Source organism: Mustela erminea, chromosome 4 (assembly GCF_009829155.1).
Source record: "Mustela erminea isolate mMusErm1 chromosome 4, mMusErm1.Pri, whole genome shotgun sequence".
Taxonomy (NCBI): domain Eukaryota; kingdom Metazoa; phylum Chordata; class Mammalia; order Carnivora; family Mustelidae; genus Mustela; species Mustela erminea.
This window is the reverse complement of record NC_045617.1, coordinates 120153879-120167428: the sequence shown is the minus strand read 5'-3', so window position 1 is coordinate 120167428 and position 13550 is coordinate 120153879. Positions and strand designations below refer to the sequence as shown.

The 13550-nt window shown below is 39.7% G+C and overlaps 1 protein-coding gene across 2 annotated transcripts; it reads left to right on the top strand.

Annotated features, from left to right (window-relative positions):
* The first annotated feature begins 3480 nt into the window (after positions 1-3480).
* LOC116588958 (HLA class II histocompatibility antigen, DR alpha chain) lies at positions 3481-8013 on the top strand. 2 transcript variants are annotated; one of them, XM_032340730.1, is made up of 5 exons: positions 3481-3655; positions 5505-5750; positions 6214-6465; positions 6802-6966; positions 7606-8013. In XM_032340730.1, the coding sequence occupies exons 1-4, from the start codon at positions 3574-3576 to the stop codon at positions 6954-6956; spliced, it is 735 nt and encodes a 244-aa protein (XP_032196621.1). In that variant the 5' UTR covers positions 3481-3573; the 3' UTR covers positions 6957-6966; positions 7606-8013. The 2 variants fall into 2 exon arrangements, with proteins under 2 accessions (XP_032196621.1, XP_032196620.1); XM_032340729.1 differs by having other exon boundaries at positions 3482-3655; positions 6214-6495; positions 7606-7949.
* The last annotated feature ends 5537 nt before the right edge of the window (positions 8014-13550 follow it).

Sequence of the window (13550 nt, the reverse complement as noted above, 5' to 3'; positions counted from 1 at the left end):
AGCAGAGGGAGAAGCAGGCTCCCTGCTGGCAGGGAGCCCGATGGGGGCACTATCCCAGGACCCTGGGATCATGACCTGAGCTTAAGGCAGAAGTTTAACCCACTGAGCCACCCAAGGGCCCCTCATTCTTCATATTTCTTAACTTCTCACCTTCACACTCTTTGTCTTCTTAAATTCTGAGTGTTTTGCATGTTTAGAATCTAACTCCTTGGCTATGATTGCTGACCAAACTCATCCATAAAATATCTTCAAGAATTAGTTGTTAAACAAAAATTATATAAATGTGATTGATCAAAAATGCAGACTTTTCCAGCTCTCCTCACCCCCAAACACATGCATACAATATAAGTGTCTGCATACAACCACATCATCTGCATCCTATAAAATCATTCAGACCTAGATGAGATTCTGCACTTTAGACCTCATGCAATAGAGTATAATATTACTATATTATGCTCTATTGTATTATATTATACTCTATTATATATAATATATATTATATTCTACTCTATTATACTCTTTATACTCTATTATACCATTTCTTGACTCTGTCTTATGTGTCTTGACTCTGTCTCCCTATTTCTGGAAGAATAGCTGAAAAGAGGATTCACAGGTGAGAGCAGGCACATATTCAGAAGATGAAAACTTTGCATTGCAAAACAGCATTTGCATTGCAAATGGAATGTCCTGTATTTGTGCTGGATTTGGAGCCCCAAAGATGGTATGTGGAGTTAGAAGTGACCCTGAAAACAAGTTTCCAGTATGTGTAAAATACAGGAACTGGTGCTGAGTGAATGAGTCAAATCATTAATTGGCCAGATGGGGGCAGCTATTGGAAGCAACGGCTCTTGGGCTTCTGTGGTGATTTTCCAACCTAATCTATTCCTTCACAATCTCTCAGTTATTGAATTCAGCTTGTGCCTTTTAGAACAGACAAAAACTTGGGGAGTTATAAAACAGCCTGACTGTAGTTGCTCAAATCATAACAATGGAACCTGTGGTTGGCTAACCGGAAAATATTCTGAAATGTAGATTCCAAATTACCAACTTTCCCCTGCCACAACACACACACGTGTGTGCATACACACTGTGCTTTAGGTTCCATGTGAAAGCTATCTCATTTCCAAGGCTTAACCTATCACCCATAAATACCCCTCTGGTTCTAGGTTTGGTACTGTGGGAGGAGCAAGAGTGAGGTATACATATTTGCATTTAATAATTTCAAAAATTCCCATTAGCTTTTATGTCTTGTCTACACCACAGGGAATAGAGTCTAAGAGAATTACATTCCCCAGATTCTCTTGCTCAGATCGGGACATGGCCTACACACTACCAGTGAAAGTATTATGAGATTTGGGAGGTGGCAGGTAGGCTGAAGCCATCTCATGCAGTGGGCACAAGGGTGTCACAGAAAGGACTCTTGGCAGCAGCCTTGTGTTGCCAACACAGTCCTTTCCCTGGGGCTCTAGAGGAGCTGTGATGTCAGTAGTGCCTTCCTACAGACTCCTGACCTCTTGGAGTTAGGGTTCTGCACTGACCAGTGCTCCTCCAGCTTTCTAACACTTTAAAAGTGTAATTCCCTGTAATACAGACAGATTGTAGTAAAGAATTCTGCTTAGAGTGTCTATAGGACCTTCTATTCTCAGACTAAATTCGGACTAAGGCAGTGGTGCCTCACCATTTGATGTCAATGAGAAGACCTCACTCAGGTGCCCTTAGAAATCCCCTCAGACGTAGGAAGCTAGAGTACAGGGACAGGGGACCACGAGCTGTGTCTGGATAGGAACTTCTCTACTGTCACAGGGAAAGGGAAATGAAAGTATTTTCTAAAGATTCCCAAATTTGGTAATCTCATGAGGAGAACCAATCAGTGTTTTAAAACTAAGCCATATCATAAGTTGCTGAGCAACACCTTGGGTTGAAGATGCTGTTATGACAAGTAAAATATTCTTCTCTAAAGTGTCTCTGAGTTTACCATATATTCAATGAGCCACTTATAAGAACCAAGCAGTATAGTAACAAGCAAAGGGCAGCATAGAGAAATTATACTTGTTTTTTCCTGTGAAAGAGGAGAGGGCAAGCCTAAATCATAGGACCAGACTCTCAGCAGGGAGTGTTACTGTAGAGCTCTCATCTGCCCCACACTTTGTCTCTAAGAAGTGTATTCCTTAACAATCTTAGGGCAAAACTGTGCTGCGTGGGTCTCTTCCAAGTGATCTAGAAGTCAGCGTCAGAGAATCTTCAAAGCTCTTAGAGGTGATCAGATAATCGGTAATGTGTAGGGTTTTTTCCCTCATGATTTGTGAGGGGAGCTGTGGAGCAGGATAAGATCTCAGCAAAAGAGCACAGAAAATCCACCCTGAGCATATGTGTCGTGACTGATATTAAGCAGTGAACTCATCATCTGATGGGCTGACTCGCTGCCAGGTCTCTCTTTATTGGAAGTATTCAGATTCCAGCCCTGTCTACGTGTGGTTTAATTTTTCTTTCTACTGCACTGTACCTTCAGAAACATGAGGGTCAGAGTATCTTAACTTTCAGTTTTCTCAATGGTGAACATTAGAATAAATTCTTAGGATTGAAACTTCAATAATTTATGACATGAGAGCTTTCATAATGTTATGACATGAGTAAAATTATGATAAAGCCCTCCTGCGGCTTATTATCTCTAACCTTCCCAGTACAGTGAGCTCTGCCCAATTTAGTCCACCCTACTCATCAATCTGAGTCCTCAAATAAGGGTCCCCAGCAGTCTCCCCCAATCTCTGGTCATATTTAAGATGGTAGGGATTGTAGTCCACTGTTTCCAGTAAACACTACCTATGGCATCTCTACCACCTTTCTCCAGCTTTAGGAGTGTTGGCATTCAGAGTTTCTCCTCTAATGTTCTCTCAATATAGCACAGTGCCAGGGATACCCAGCTCTTGGGCTAAGTCGGCCATCTGGGAGTCTAGGACACTGGAAGACAAACTTAGAGTGTTAAGAATTTTCTGGCATGTAACTGTCATCCACTGCTGCCAAGAATAAGACATTCTCCATAGCATGACAATTTAACTTTTCTTTAGATGATTTGTTGTCCCTTAAATAAACTCCTCAGTTGTCATAATACAGGGGCATAATTGGTCACTAACTGTCATGTAGGGTGTTTCTATTGATTTTATTCTCACTAATGTGAGAATAAATAATAACCACTAATGTGCTTCAAGCACATCCCATTCTAGAACCTGGATTGGAATCAAACAGTCTGTGGGTGAATGTTATTTTCAAAAACTTGATTTTTTGCTGTTTCTGTTTAGTTGTGTGTGATTTATTTTTGTTTTGATTGATTGATTGATTAAGAGCTTTACTTGTTTATCTAAGGAATGAAGTGTTTCCTTTACTGACCCTTTACAAGAGCTCTTCCCTTAGCAACAGATGTGTCATCTCAAAACTTTTTCTGATTGGCTTTAGCTCAACCTATTTGAATTTTAATCAATGACCCTACCATACCCTATATTCTCTTTTCTTTTATTCTTGTCACTTCTACCCTACTCTTAAGCTCTTCTGAGCCCCAACAAATCTCCAAAGAAGAAAATGGCCATAAATGGAGTCCCAGTGCTAGGATTTTTCATCATGACTTTACTGATGGGTCCCCAAGAATCACAGGCTATCAAAGGTAAGTCCAGAGCATAGCAAAACTTGGGATATAAGCTATGAGAGCATTGGAGAAATAAACTATAAATACTTGCAAGACAGTCTTTGGAGTGAAGGAAAATTGTGGCAGGCATCATGTAGTCTAAATCTGAAAGTATTTTTTTAAATGTAGTTTGGAGGATTTCTGCTCTTTTCATAAGTTGAAGTCAGTCACATTTTGTTAAGAGGGGAAATGGTATTGATTAATACCATTGACTTTGAGGTAAGTTGACTTAAAGTAGAAATGTTTTCTGAGAGGCATTAACAAGCTATTCTCTGTGCTTTAATTTCTTTTTCTGGAAAATTAGTAAATTTTGAAATCTCACATCATTTTGTGGGAATTCAATGAGAAAAAAATTTGAGAAGCCCTTGCAACTAGTTCTTAGCCAAATATATGGTAGTTAATTTTTGGCAAGTGAATCCTGTCAACATATTTTAAGCACAGACATTGTCTTGAAGATCACCAGAAAGGGAAATTACCAAAAGCAACATTCTACCCAACAGAGAGCAAGGGCAGGTATGCTGATACCAATTGCATTTAATTTACTTCCTCTTGGGAGAATATCTCCTTCACCACTTCAGTGAATCTATGATCTGTGGTCATGGCTACTTAGTGATTTTCTCAAAAAGATAGAACTGTGAGTAAGGATGGAGATTCTATTATTATTCTCTGCTATCTTCAGAGCAACTGTTTACTGCTGTGAAGATATATTGTGAAAAAATATCTTTACCTAGACCAGACTGAACCCCACAAAGTTGTCAGGTACACTGAAAATAGGTAATGTAATAATCCAGCTCCAAAACCATGACAGCAATTGTAGGTTTCTGTTGCCTAGAAAGAGCCACAAATGGGAACGCATACCTGAAAAAATAGAGGCTCTTCCCTTGGGCTGGAAGGGGAAGCTAGAGATGGCTCTGTTCCTTAAATGCAAAACAGTTTTTAACATAAAATGCTGATTATAAGCCTGGTGATATACTAAGAAATTACTTACCTCATCTCACTTAATTCTTTTTAAGAGACAGCATGAATGCACAAGCTGGGTGGGGAGGGGCAAGGAAAGAAGGAGAGAGGGAATTGGGCAGGCTACACACTCAGGGTGGAGACTAACTTGGGGCTTGATCTCAGTACCCTGAGATTATGACCTTAGCTGAAATCAAGAGCTGGACACTTAACTGACTGAGCCACACAGGTACCCCTCATTTAATTCTAAAGATAAATCCAAGGTAGAAGCAAAACCACAAAAGGATATAATGGGAAATATAAGAATATAACAGGAAAACAATATAAGAAGATAAAATAATCAATTCAAGAATACTAGGTAAGTAAATAAATACCTAAATAAGAATTAAAGATTTAAGTAGATCCAGAGCTCAAAACCCAGACTTTTAAACAGTGTTTCCCTCTTAATATTACAGTGCTCTGAGAGATGCCCTAGAATTCTTGTTTAACTGTATTTAATACCTGGGAAAATACAGTGAGTGAGCAATACTCTTTTAGGAGCTGCTGCTGGATTTCCAAAGAGGGAAGCATTTCTCAGCTAGTAACATGGAACCTAACAACAGCTTCAAAAGACTCTGGGATTTTTCAGACCCCATTTCCTTCAGTCCACCCTAGCTCCACCCCTTTACTTCTCCCCCCGCACCCCCAGCTCTGTTCAATATGGATATCCTGCACCTGAGCCTCGTCTTCCAGCTTATCCTTGCTCTCCATCACTCTTCCCCTCCATATGGGCATCCCCTTCTACTGCCCCCACCTACATGCTTGTCTCACATCCTGGGTTCTTCCTCTCCCTTCCTGGTTTTCATCCTAACTCTCCTTCTGGCCTTTTCAGAGGACCATGTGATCATCCAGGCTGAGTTCTATCTGACCCCTGACCAATCAGGCGAGTTTATGTTTGACTTCGATGGTGATGAGATTTTCCACGTGGATATGGAAAAGAAGGAGACAGTGTGGCGGCTGGAAGAATTTGGACGCTTTGCCAGCTTTGAGGCGCAGGGCGCCTTGGCCAACATAGCTGTGGACAAAGCTAACCTGGACATCATGATAAAGCGCTCCAACCACACCCCAAACACCAATGGTACCTCCTGCACTCCTAGACTAGGGAATCCTAACTTAGAAATAGATGCTTCAGCTGGTTGTGTTACTTTATTATAACTGACTTCTCCTCCTAGGGGCCTAGGCTCTCCATAAGCAAGTGCCTACTTGTCATGTCACAGACTCAAGAACTTTATATGAATTTATTCCTTTCCTGATGGGCTCACATCTTGTCCCTGCCACCAACAGTCACTCACACAGTCATTGCCCCTAATCGATGCCGGGGGAACCAGGAATGAAATCATCTCCAGTACCTAAAATATCCTTCTATCTCTTATACCATAACACTGGTTCCAGTTCATGTGAGAGAGCATCAGAGATAGGCCTCTGAGACCATGGATGGCACAGATTCTCAGGGCAGAGTTTCCACTACTTTTTTCTGCTTCAGTGGGAGGGAGAGGGACTAGCCTAAGCAGGGAAGGCTAATTGCTGTCCTCTGTCCCCAGTACCTCCAGAGGTGACTGTGCTCTCAAACACCCCTGTGGAACTGGGAGAGCCCAACACCCTCATCTGCTTCATCGACAAGTTCTCCCCACCAGTGATCAATGTCACGTGGCTTCGAAATGGAAACCCTGTCACCACAGGAGTGTCCGAGACAGTCTTCCTGCCCAGGGAAGACCACCTTTTCCGCAAGTTCCACTATCTCCCCTTCCTGCCCTCAGCCAACGATGTCTATGACTGCAAGGTGGAGCACTGGGGTTTGGAGGAGCCTCTTCTCAAGCACTGGGGTATGGACCGTTCTTCGTTCTCCTTTCTTTTATGATTTCCTCCTGTGACGCATGGGTCTGATGCTTTAGGACGCAGAGTCCCCTAACTTGTCCATAACAATTGCTATAATTTCTATTCCTTGTCTTCTCCCATTATTCAGATCTCCTGCTTTTTAATCAGTGTTCCCTTAAGGCATCATTCTGTCTTCCTCTTATTTAATTGATGAATGACTATTCTTTTGACTATGTACTCTACATTTGGTTCTAAGTGCTACTCCATACCACAGTCATTACTTCCATACTATGGTCTGTATTATTTTTCCCCAGAGTTTGAACCACCAACCCCTCTCCCAGAGACAACTGAGAATGTGGTGTGTGCCCTGGGCCTGGTTGTGGGTTTGGTGGGTATTATTGTCGGGACCATCTTCATCATCAAGGGCATGCGCAAGGCCAATGCTGGCGAACGCCGAGGGCCTCTGTGAGGCACTGCAGGTGGGTTTGATGTGGTCAGAGGAAAACATGGATGGAATTACCCAAAGGAAGGAAACAAAGTGGGAAGAAGGATGTGTGATATCTTTAAAGGAAAGTGATAGGAAGGTCATGACTCTTGATTTATCTTTGCTAGGGCAGAATCAGACATTGGAGTCATCTGGTATCCCAAAGCTTTTAGGTCCCAAATTCTTTCCCATACATATGAACTTACACCACAACCTCAGTCTTGGAAATTATCTCCACTACCTAAGGTCATTGTTTCACATCAGACTAGTGAATCAGATGATCTACAAAAGATGTGGGCACTTCCCGGTTTGTAATTCTAGAGGCAGGCCTTCAACTCCAAAATATTACCAGAATTTGACTCATTTGGGTTTAGGGCAGATTCGGTGCATGAAATGAAAATCCCTTGAAGGTCAAGTCCTGCTTTTTGCTTCTCCAATCTGAAAAGTAGCTAAAACTTATAAGGGAAGGTTAAGTCATGGTCTGCTCATTCATACTCACATGGAGAGTAGAGGATGCAATTCATGTGGAAAGGTTGTATTTTCTAGGCAGAGGTCAGATGAATATTTAGAGACTTTTCCCAAGTCTTAAAATAATCATCTTAACTCTTTAGTATCTATGTGTTTCCCACTACAGGCAATGATGTTTCCTAGAGAGAAGATCAAAGAAGAAATCTGCATCAATAGCTTTGTAAACATGGCAATATTCCAACCATTTACCTCACTGAAGACAACCATTCTTCTACATTGTCCAGATGGTTAGCTATTCTAAGAATAATGATGCCTTCCTTCTCTGTCCAGATTCTGATATCTAGTTATTCCTTGTTTGTTGTCCCTTCTTGGGTCTGTTTGCTTTCATTTTCTACCATCATTTTAATATCACCAGGTAATGCTTCTGGAATAGACCACCCTCCCCAATAGGATCCTGTCTCTGCTATGGAACCTTGTGAATGTTCAATACAGACATCCCTTCTACACTTATTGCTTGGGTTTCTTCAAACTGTGATTGTGATTTTTTTGAAAACAATAAACTATTTGATGGCTCTGAGATGAAGTTTTGGTGTCTAAGCCAGTTCTTCACAGGGACTAGGGCATATATGTGATTCTTTCACCCTGAAATGTGTGAATGTTGAATGTATGTAGTAAGTTCAGTAAGCAATCAGAAATATCTAGGTTAAGGGCACCTGGAGGGGCTCAGTCAGTTAAATGTTTGATTCCTGATTTTGGTTCAGGTCATGATCTCAGCATAGTGAGATCAAGCCCCATGCAGATTCTGCACTCAGATCTGAGTCTGCTTGAAGTTTTATCCCTCTACCCTCCCCCTGCTCATGCTTTCTAAATAATAAATAAATAAATAAATATCCCCCCTCAAAAAGAAATATCTGTTCATTAAGGCCATGCCTCATTCAGAGCATCTGCAAGTAATCGAGTTGTTATGGTCCAGACCCCCTTTGGAAAACCCTAAAACCCTAGAGTAGAGTTTTTTTTTTTTTTTTTTTGAGAGAGCTCTACTTAGGAACGGTTTCAGAATGTGGTTTTGGTTCTTGACCCTCAAGTCAATGATATATCTGTATGAATGAATGACAAAGCCTGGTGTTTAGCCTAAAATACTGAATGAAACCAATAATGGGGAACAAATAGGGGTGGAGAGGGGAGCAGAAGAGAGGAGGATTCATATATGTTACAGGATTTACATATCAGTGGCACCCATTCAGGTTTATTGAAAAATAGGATTGGACACTGTGGATCATCATTACCCATTTTATTAACATGGTCTTTGGTACCTGTTTCATTAACAGAAGAATGGTCTGACTTATTCCTGAATAACCTTGAATTGAATGTGTATCCCTGAGAAGAAAAATCAAGTAAAAAAGTGGGAAGTTGGGTGGAATATAACATTAAAATTGAATGAAAAAATGTTTGCAACATAGTGGGCTGTTGTCCATTTTTCTGTGAAACTATTACTTGATATTTATTTTTAACTGCTTACCAGAGCTTAACCCAAACCTTGAAGATCAATTATCCTGACAGTTTTGTAGAATGGCAAATAAGGGTTATTGAATGGGCATAAAATTGGGCTTCATCTTACTCTACATACCTAACAACTCAAACTACCTGATTCCTTTCATGAAAATACTGATGGTAGTTTTTACCGCACTGGGTTATTATAAGGGCAAATGCAAGAAGAGTAATTAAGTACCATGCTTAGTGAACAAAAATATTTATAAATTCCATTATTTTTTCTTAAAATTTTTACTCCTGGATAATAAAAAATCCCAGAAAGCAGAAACCAAAGGAAGAGGACTTTGAAGGATAACAGAATATGTCATCCCAAAGTACACCATTCTGGCATAAGGATTGTTTTGAGTGGATAAGGTGTTCTCAGGTAATAAAATTGCTGTAGATCGCTTGGTGGTCAAAGAAGGAGTCTATGCTATACCAAATACCTTCTGCTGCTCCTGGATCCACACTGGCTGATATTATAGAGACTCAAATACAAGAAATGAACAAACAAACCTTTTGGTTCAAACACACAAGTAAGAACTGGTCTGGTTCATGGGAGTCCTGACTAAGAAGCATACTTCTGCCCCCAGTATTCTCCTGATAGTGTTCACTCAAGGGTCTCAAACAAACCCTCACAGCCATTAGCAGTATTTCAGATGGTCTCACTGAGCTTGGAGAGTTAAATATTACATGAACAGTGAGGTGCAAACACCTTTTTTTTTCCTTACTGAGCATATATACAATAATATTTAATAAAATATTAGCAAATTAAACCTACAGTACATAGAAAAGAATAGTAAGTACATCATGACAAAATAGGCTTTATGCCATGAGTGCAATATTGGTTCAACATATGAAAATCTAATATAGTTTGACATATTAAGAATATAAAGATTAAGCCTGATGATTCATAGACCTGTACCCCTAGAGCAAATAATACATTATATGTAAACAAAAATAATTTTAAAAATATATATAAAGATGAAAAACAATATAGTCATGTCAATACAGGCAGAAAATGAATTTCTCAAAATTCATTTTTAAAAGAACAACCAGGAAAGCCTGGGTGGCTCAGTGGGTTAAAGCTTCTGCTTTCAGCTCAGGTCATGATCCCAGGGTCCTGGGATTGAGTCCCACATCAGGCTCTCTGCTCAGCAGGGAGCCTGCTTCCCTCCTGTCTCTCTCTGCCTGCCTCTCTGCCTATTTATGAGCTCTCTCTGTCAAATAAATAAATAAAATCTTTTTAAAAAAGAACAACCAGTGGAACACCTGGGTGGCTTGGTCATTAGGTGTCTGCCTTCAGCTCAGGTCATGATCCCAGGGTCCTGGGATTGAGTCCCACATCAGGCTCTCTGCTCAGCAGGGAGCCTGCTTCCCTCCTGTCTCTCTCTGCCTGCCTCTCTGCCTACTTATGAGCTCTCTCTGTCAAATAAATAAATAAAATCTTTTTAAAAAAGAACAACCAGTGGAACACCTGGGTGGCTTGGTCATTAGGTGTCTGCCTTCAGCTTAGGTCGTGATCCCAGGGTCCTGGAATCAAGACCTGCATCGGGCTCCCTGTTCAGCGGGAAGCCTGCTTCTCCCTCTCCCACTCCCCCTGCTTGTGTTCCCTCTCTCACTGTATCTCTCTCTCTCTCTCTCTCTCTGTCAAATAAATAAATAAAACCTTTTAAAAATTAAAAATAAAAGAACTACCAGCAACCAAAAGTAGAAGGTGACTTCCTCACTCTAATAAAGACATCTGTGTCAGTTTATTTCTAGATTTTCTAATCTGTTCCATTGGTCTATATATCAGGAAGTATGATGCCTCCCATTATGTTCTTCTTAAGGTTGTTCTGCATATTTAGGTTCATTGTGATTTCTATGAAAAATCCACAGCAAACATCATTATCAATGGGGAAAAGCTGGAGATTCCCTTAAGATCAGGAACATGACAGGGATGCCCACTCTCACCACAACTGTTCAACATAGTACTAGAAGTCCTAACCTCAACAATCAGACAATGAAAAGAAATAAAAGACTATAAAAGAAAGAAAGAAAGAAAGAAAGAAAGAAAGAAAGAAAGAAAGAAAGAGAGAAAGAAAGAAGAAATAAAAGGCATCCAAATTGGCAAAGAAGAAATCAAACCTTCCCTCTTCACAGATGACATGATACTTTATGTGGAGAACCTAAAAGACTCCACCCCCAAATTACTGGAACTCATACAGCAGTTTGCTGTGGGTTTGTCATAGATGGCTTTTATGATATTAAGGCATATACCCTATCCCTACACTGTGAAATTTTAATCAAGAAAGGATATGGCACTTTGTCAAATGCTTTTTCTGCATCTATTGAGAGGATCATATGGTCCTCGTCCTTTCTTTTATTAAATGCTGTGTATCACAATGATTGATTTGCGGATTTTGAACCAATCTTGCAGCCTAGGAATAAATCCCTCTTGGTTGTGGTGAATAACCCTTTTAATGTACTGTTGGATCCTAATGACACACAACAACACAACAATCCTATTGTTGGTAGGAATTTTTGCATCCATGTTCATCAGCGATATTGGTCTGTAGTTCTCCGTTTTGGTGGGGTCTTTGTCTGGTTTTGGGATCAAGGTAATGCTGGCTTCACAAAATGAATTTGGAAGTTCTCCTCCCATTTCTATGTTTTGAAACCATTTCAGAAGAAATATTAATTATTCTTCAAATGTTTGGTAGAATTCCCCTGGGAAGCCATCTGGCTCTGGGATCCTTTTTTTTTTTTTTTTAAATAAACATATAGTGTATTATTAGCACCAGGGGTACAGGTCTGTGAATCACCAGGTTTACACACTCCACAACACTCACCTTAGCACATACCCTCCCCAATGTCCATAACCCCATCATGCTCTCCCTACACCCCTTCCCCCTTCCCCCTTCCCCCCTCAGTTTGTTTTGTGATATTAAGAGTCTCTTTCGGTTTGTCTCCCTCCTGATCCCATCTTGTTTCATTTATTCTTTTCCTACCCCCCAGCCCCCCCACCAAATGTATCTCCACTTCCTCATATCAGGGAGATCATATGATAGTTGTCTTTCTCCAACTGACTTATTTCGCTAAGCATAATACCCTCTAGTTCCATCCACATTGTCACAAACAGCAAGATTTCATTTCTTTTAATGGCTGCATAGTATTCCATTATATATATATATATATATATATATATATATATATATATATATATAATGTGAGATATATATATATATATATATCTCACATCTTCTTTATCCATTTATCTGTTGATGGACATCTAAGTTCTTTCCATAGTTTGGCTATTGTAGACATTGTTGCTATAAACATTCAAGTGCACATGCCCCTTCAGATCACTATGTTTGTATCTTTAGGGTTCCTCAAAAAGTTGAAAACAGAGCTACCTTATGACCCAGCAATTGCACTACTGGGTATTTACCCTAAAGATGTTGGGAGATTTTTCATTACTGCTTCAATTTCCTTGCTGGTTATGGGTCTGTTCAGGCTATCTATTTCTATTTCAACAGTCTATATATCTTTAGGAATGCATCCATTTCTTCTAGATTGTCTAATATGTTGGCATATAGTTGCTCATAATTGTTTTTATTTCTTCAATGTTGTTTGTGATTTCTCCTCTTTCATTCATGATTTTCTTTATTTGAGCCCTTTCCCTTTTCTTTTTGATAAGTCCAGCCAGGGGTTTATCAATCTTATTAATTCTTTCAATGAAAAACTTCTTGTTTCTGTCCTACTGTTCTTTTGGTTTCTATTTCATTGATTTCTGCTTTATTTATTATTTATTATTTCTCTTCTCTTGCTGGGTTTAGGCTCTCTTTGCTGTTCTTTCTCCAGCACCTTTAGGAGGAGGGTTAGGTTGTATATTTGAGACTTTACTTGTCTCTTAAGAAAGGCTTGTGTTGTTATATACTTTCCTCCCAGGACCCCCTTTGCTGCATCCCAAAGATTTGGAACAGTTGTGTTTTCATTTTCACTTGTTTCCATGATTTTTAAAATTATTTTTAAATTTCCTGGTTGACCCCATTCATTCTATAGTAGGATGCTCTTCAGCCTCCATGTATTTGAATTTTTTCCAACTTTCCTCTTGTGATTGAGCTCCAGTTTCAGAGCATTGTGGTCCAAAAATATGCAGAGAATGATCCCAATCTTTTGGTACCAGTTGAGACCTGATTTGTGATCAAGGGTGTGATCTATTCTGGAGAATGTTCCATGTGAAATAGAAAAGAATGTGTATTCTGTTGCTTTGGGATGGAATGTTCTGAATATATCAGTGATGTCCATCTGTTCCAGTGTGTCATTAAATCACTTATTTTCTTGGTGATCTTTTGCTTAACTCATCTGTCCATTTCTGTGAGGGGGATGTTAAAGTCCCGTACTATTATTGTATTATTGTTGATGTGTTTCTTTGATTTCGTTATTGCTTGGCTTATATTGTTGGCTGCTCCCATGTTAGAGACATAAATATTTACAATTGTTAGATCTTCTGGTTGGATTGACCCTCTATGATATAGTGTCCTTCCTCATCTCTTATTACAGTCTTTAATTTAAAATCTAATTTTTCTTATACAA

Coding starts and splice junctions, on each gene's coding strand:
- LOC116588958 (XM_032340729.1), top strand. CDS start 3,574: ATGGCCATAAATGGAGTCCCAGTGCTAGGATTTTTCATCATGACTTTA. Junction 3,656..5,504: donor AGAATCACAGGCTATCAAAG/GTAAGTCCAGAG, acceptor TGGCCTTTTCAG/AGGACCATGTGATCATCCAG. Junction 6,496..6,801: donor GCCTCTTCTCAAGCACTGGG/GTATGGACCGTT, acceptor ATTTTTCCCCAG/AGTTTGAACCACCAACCCCT.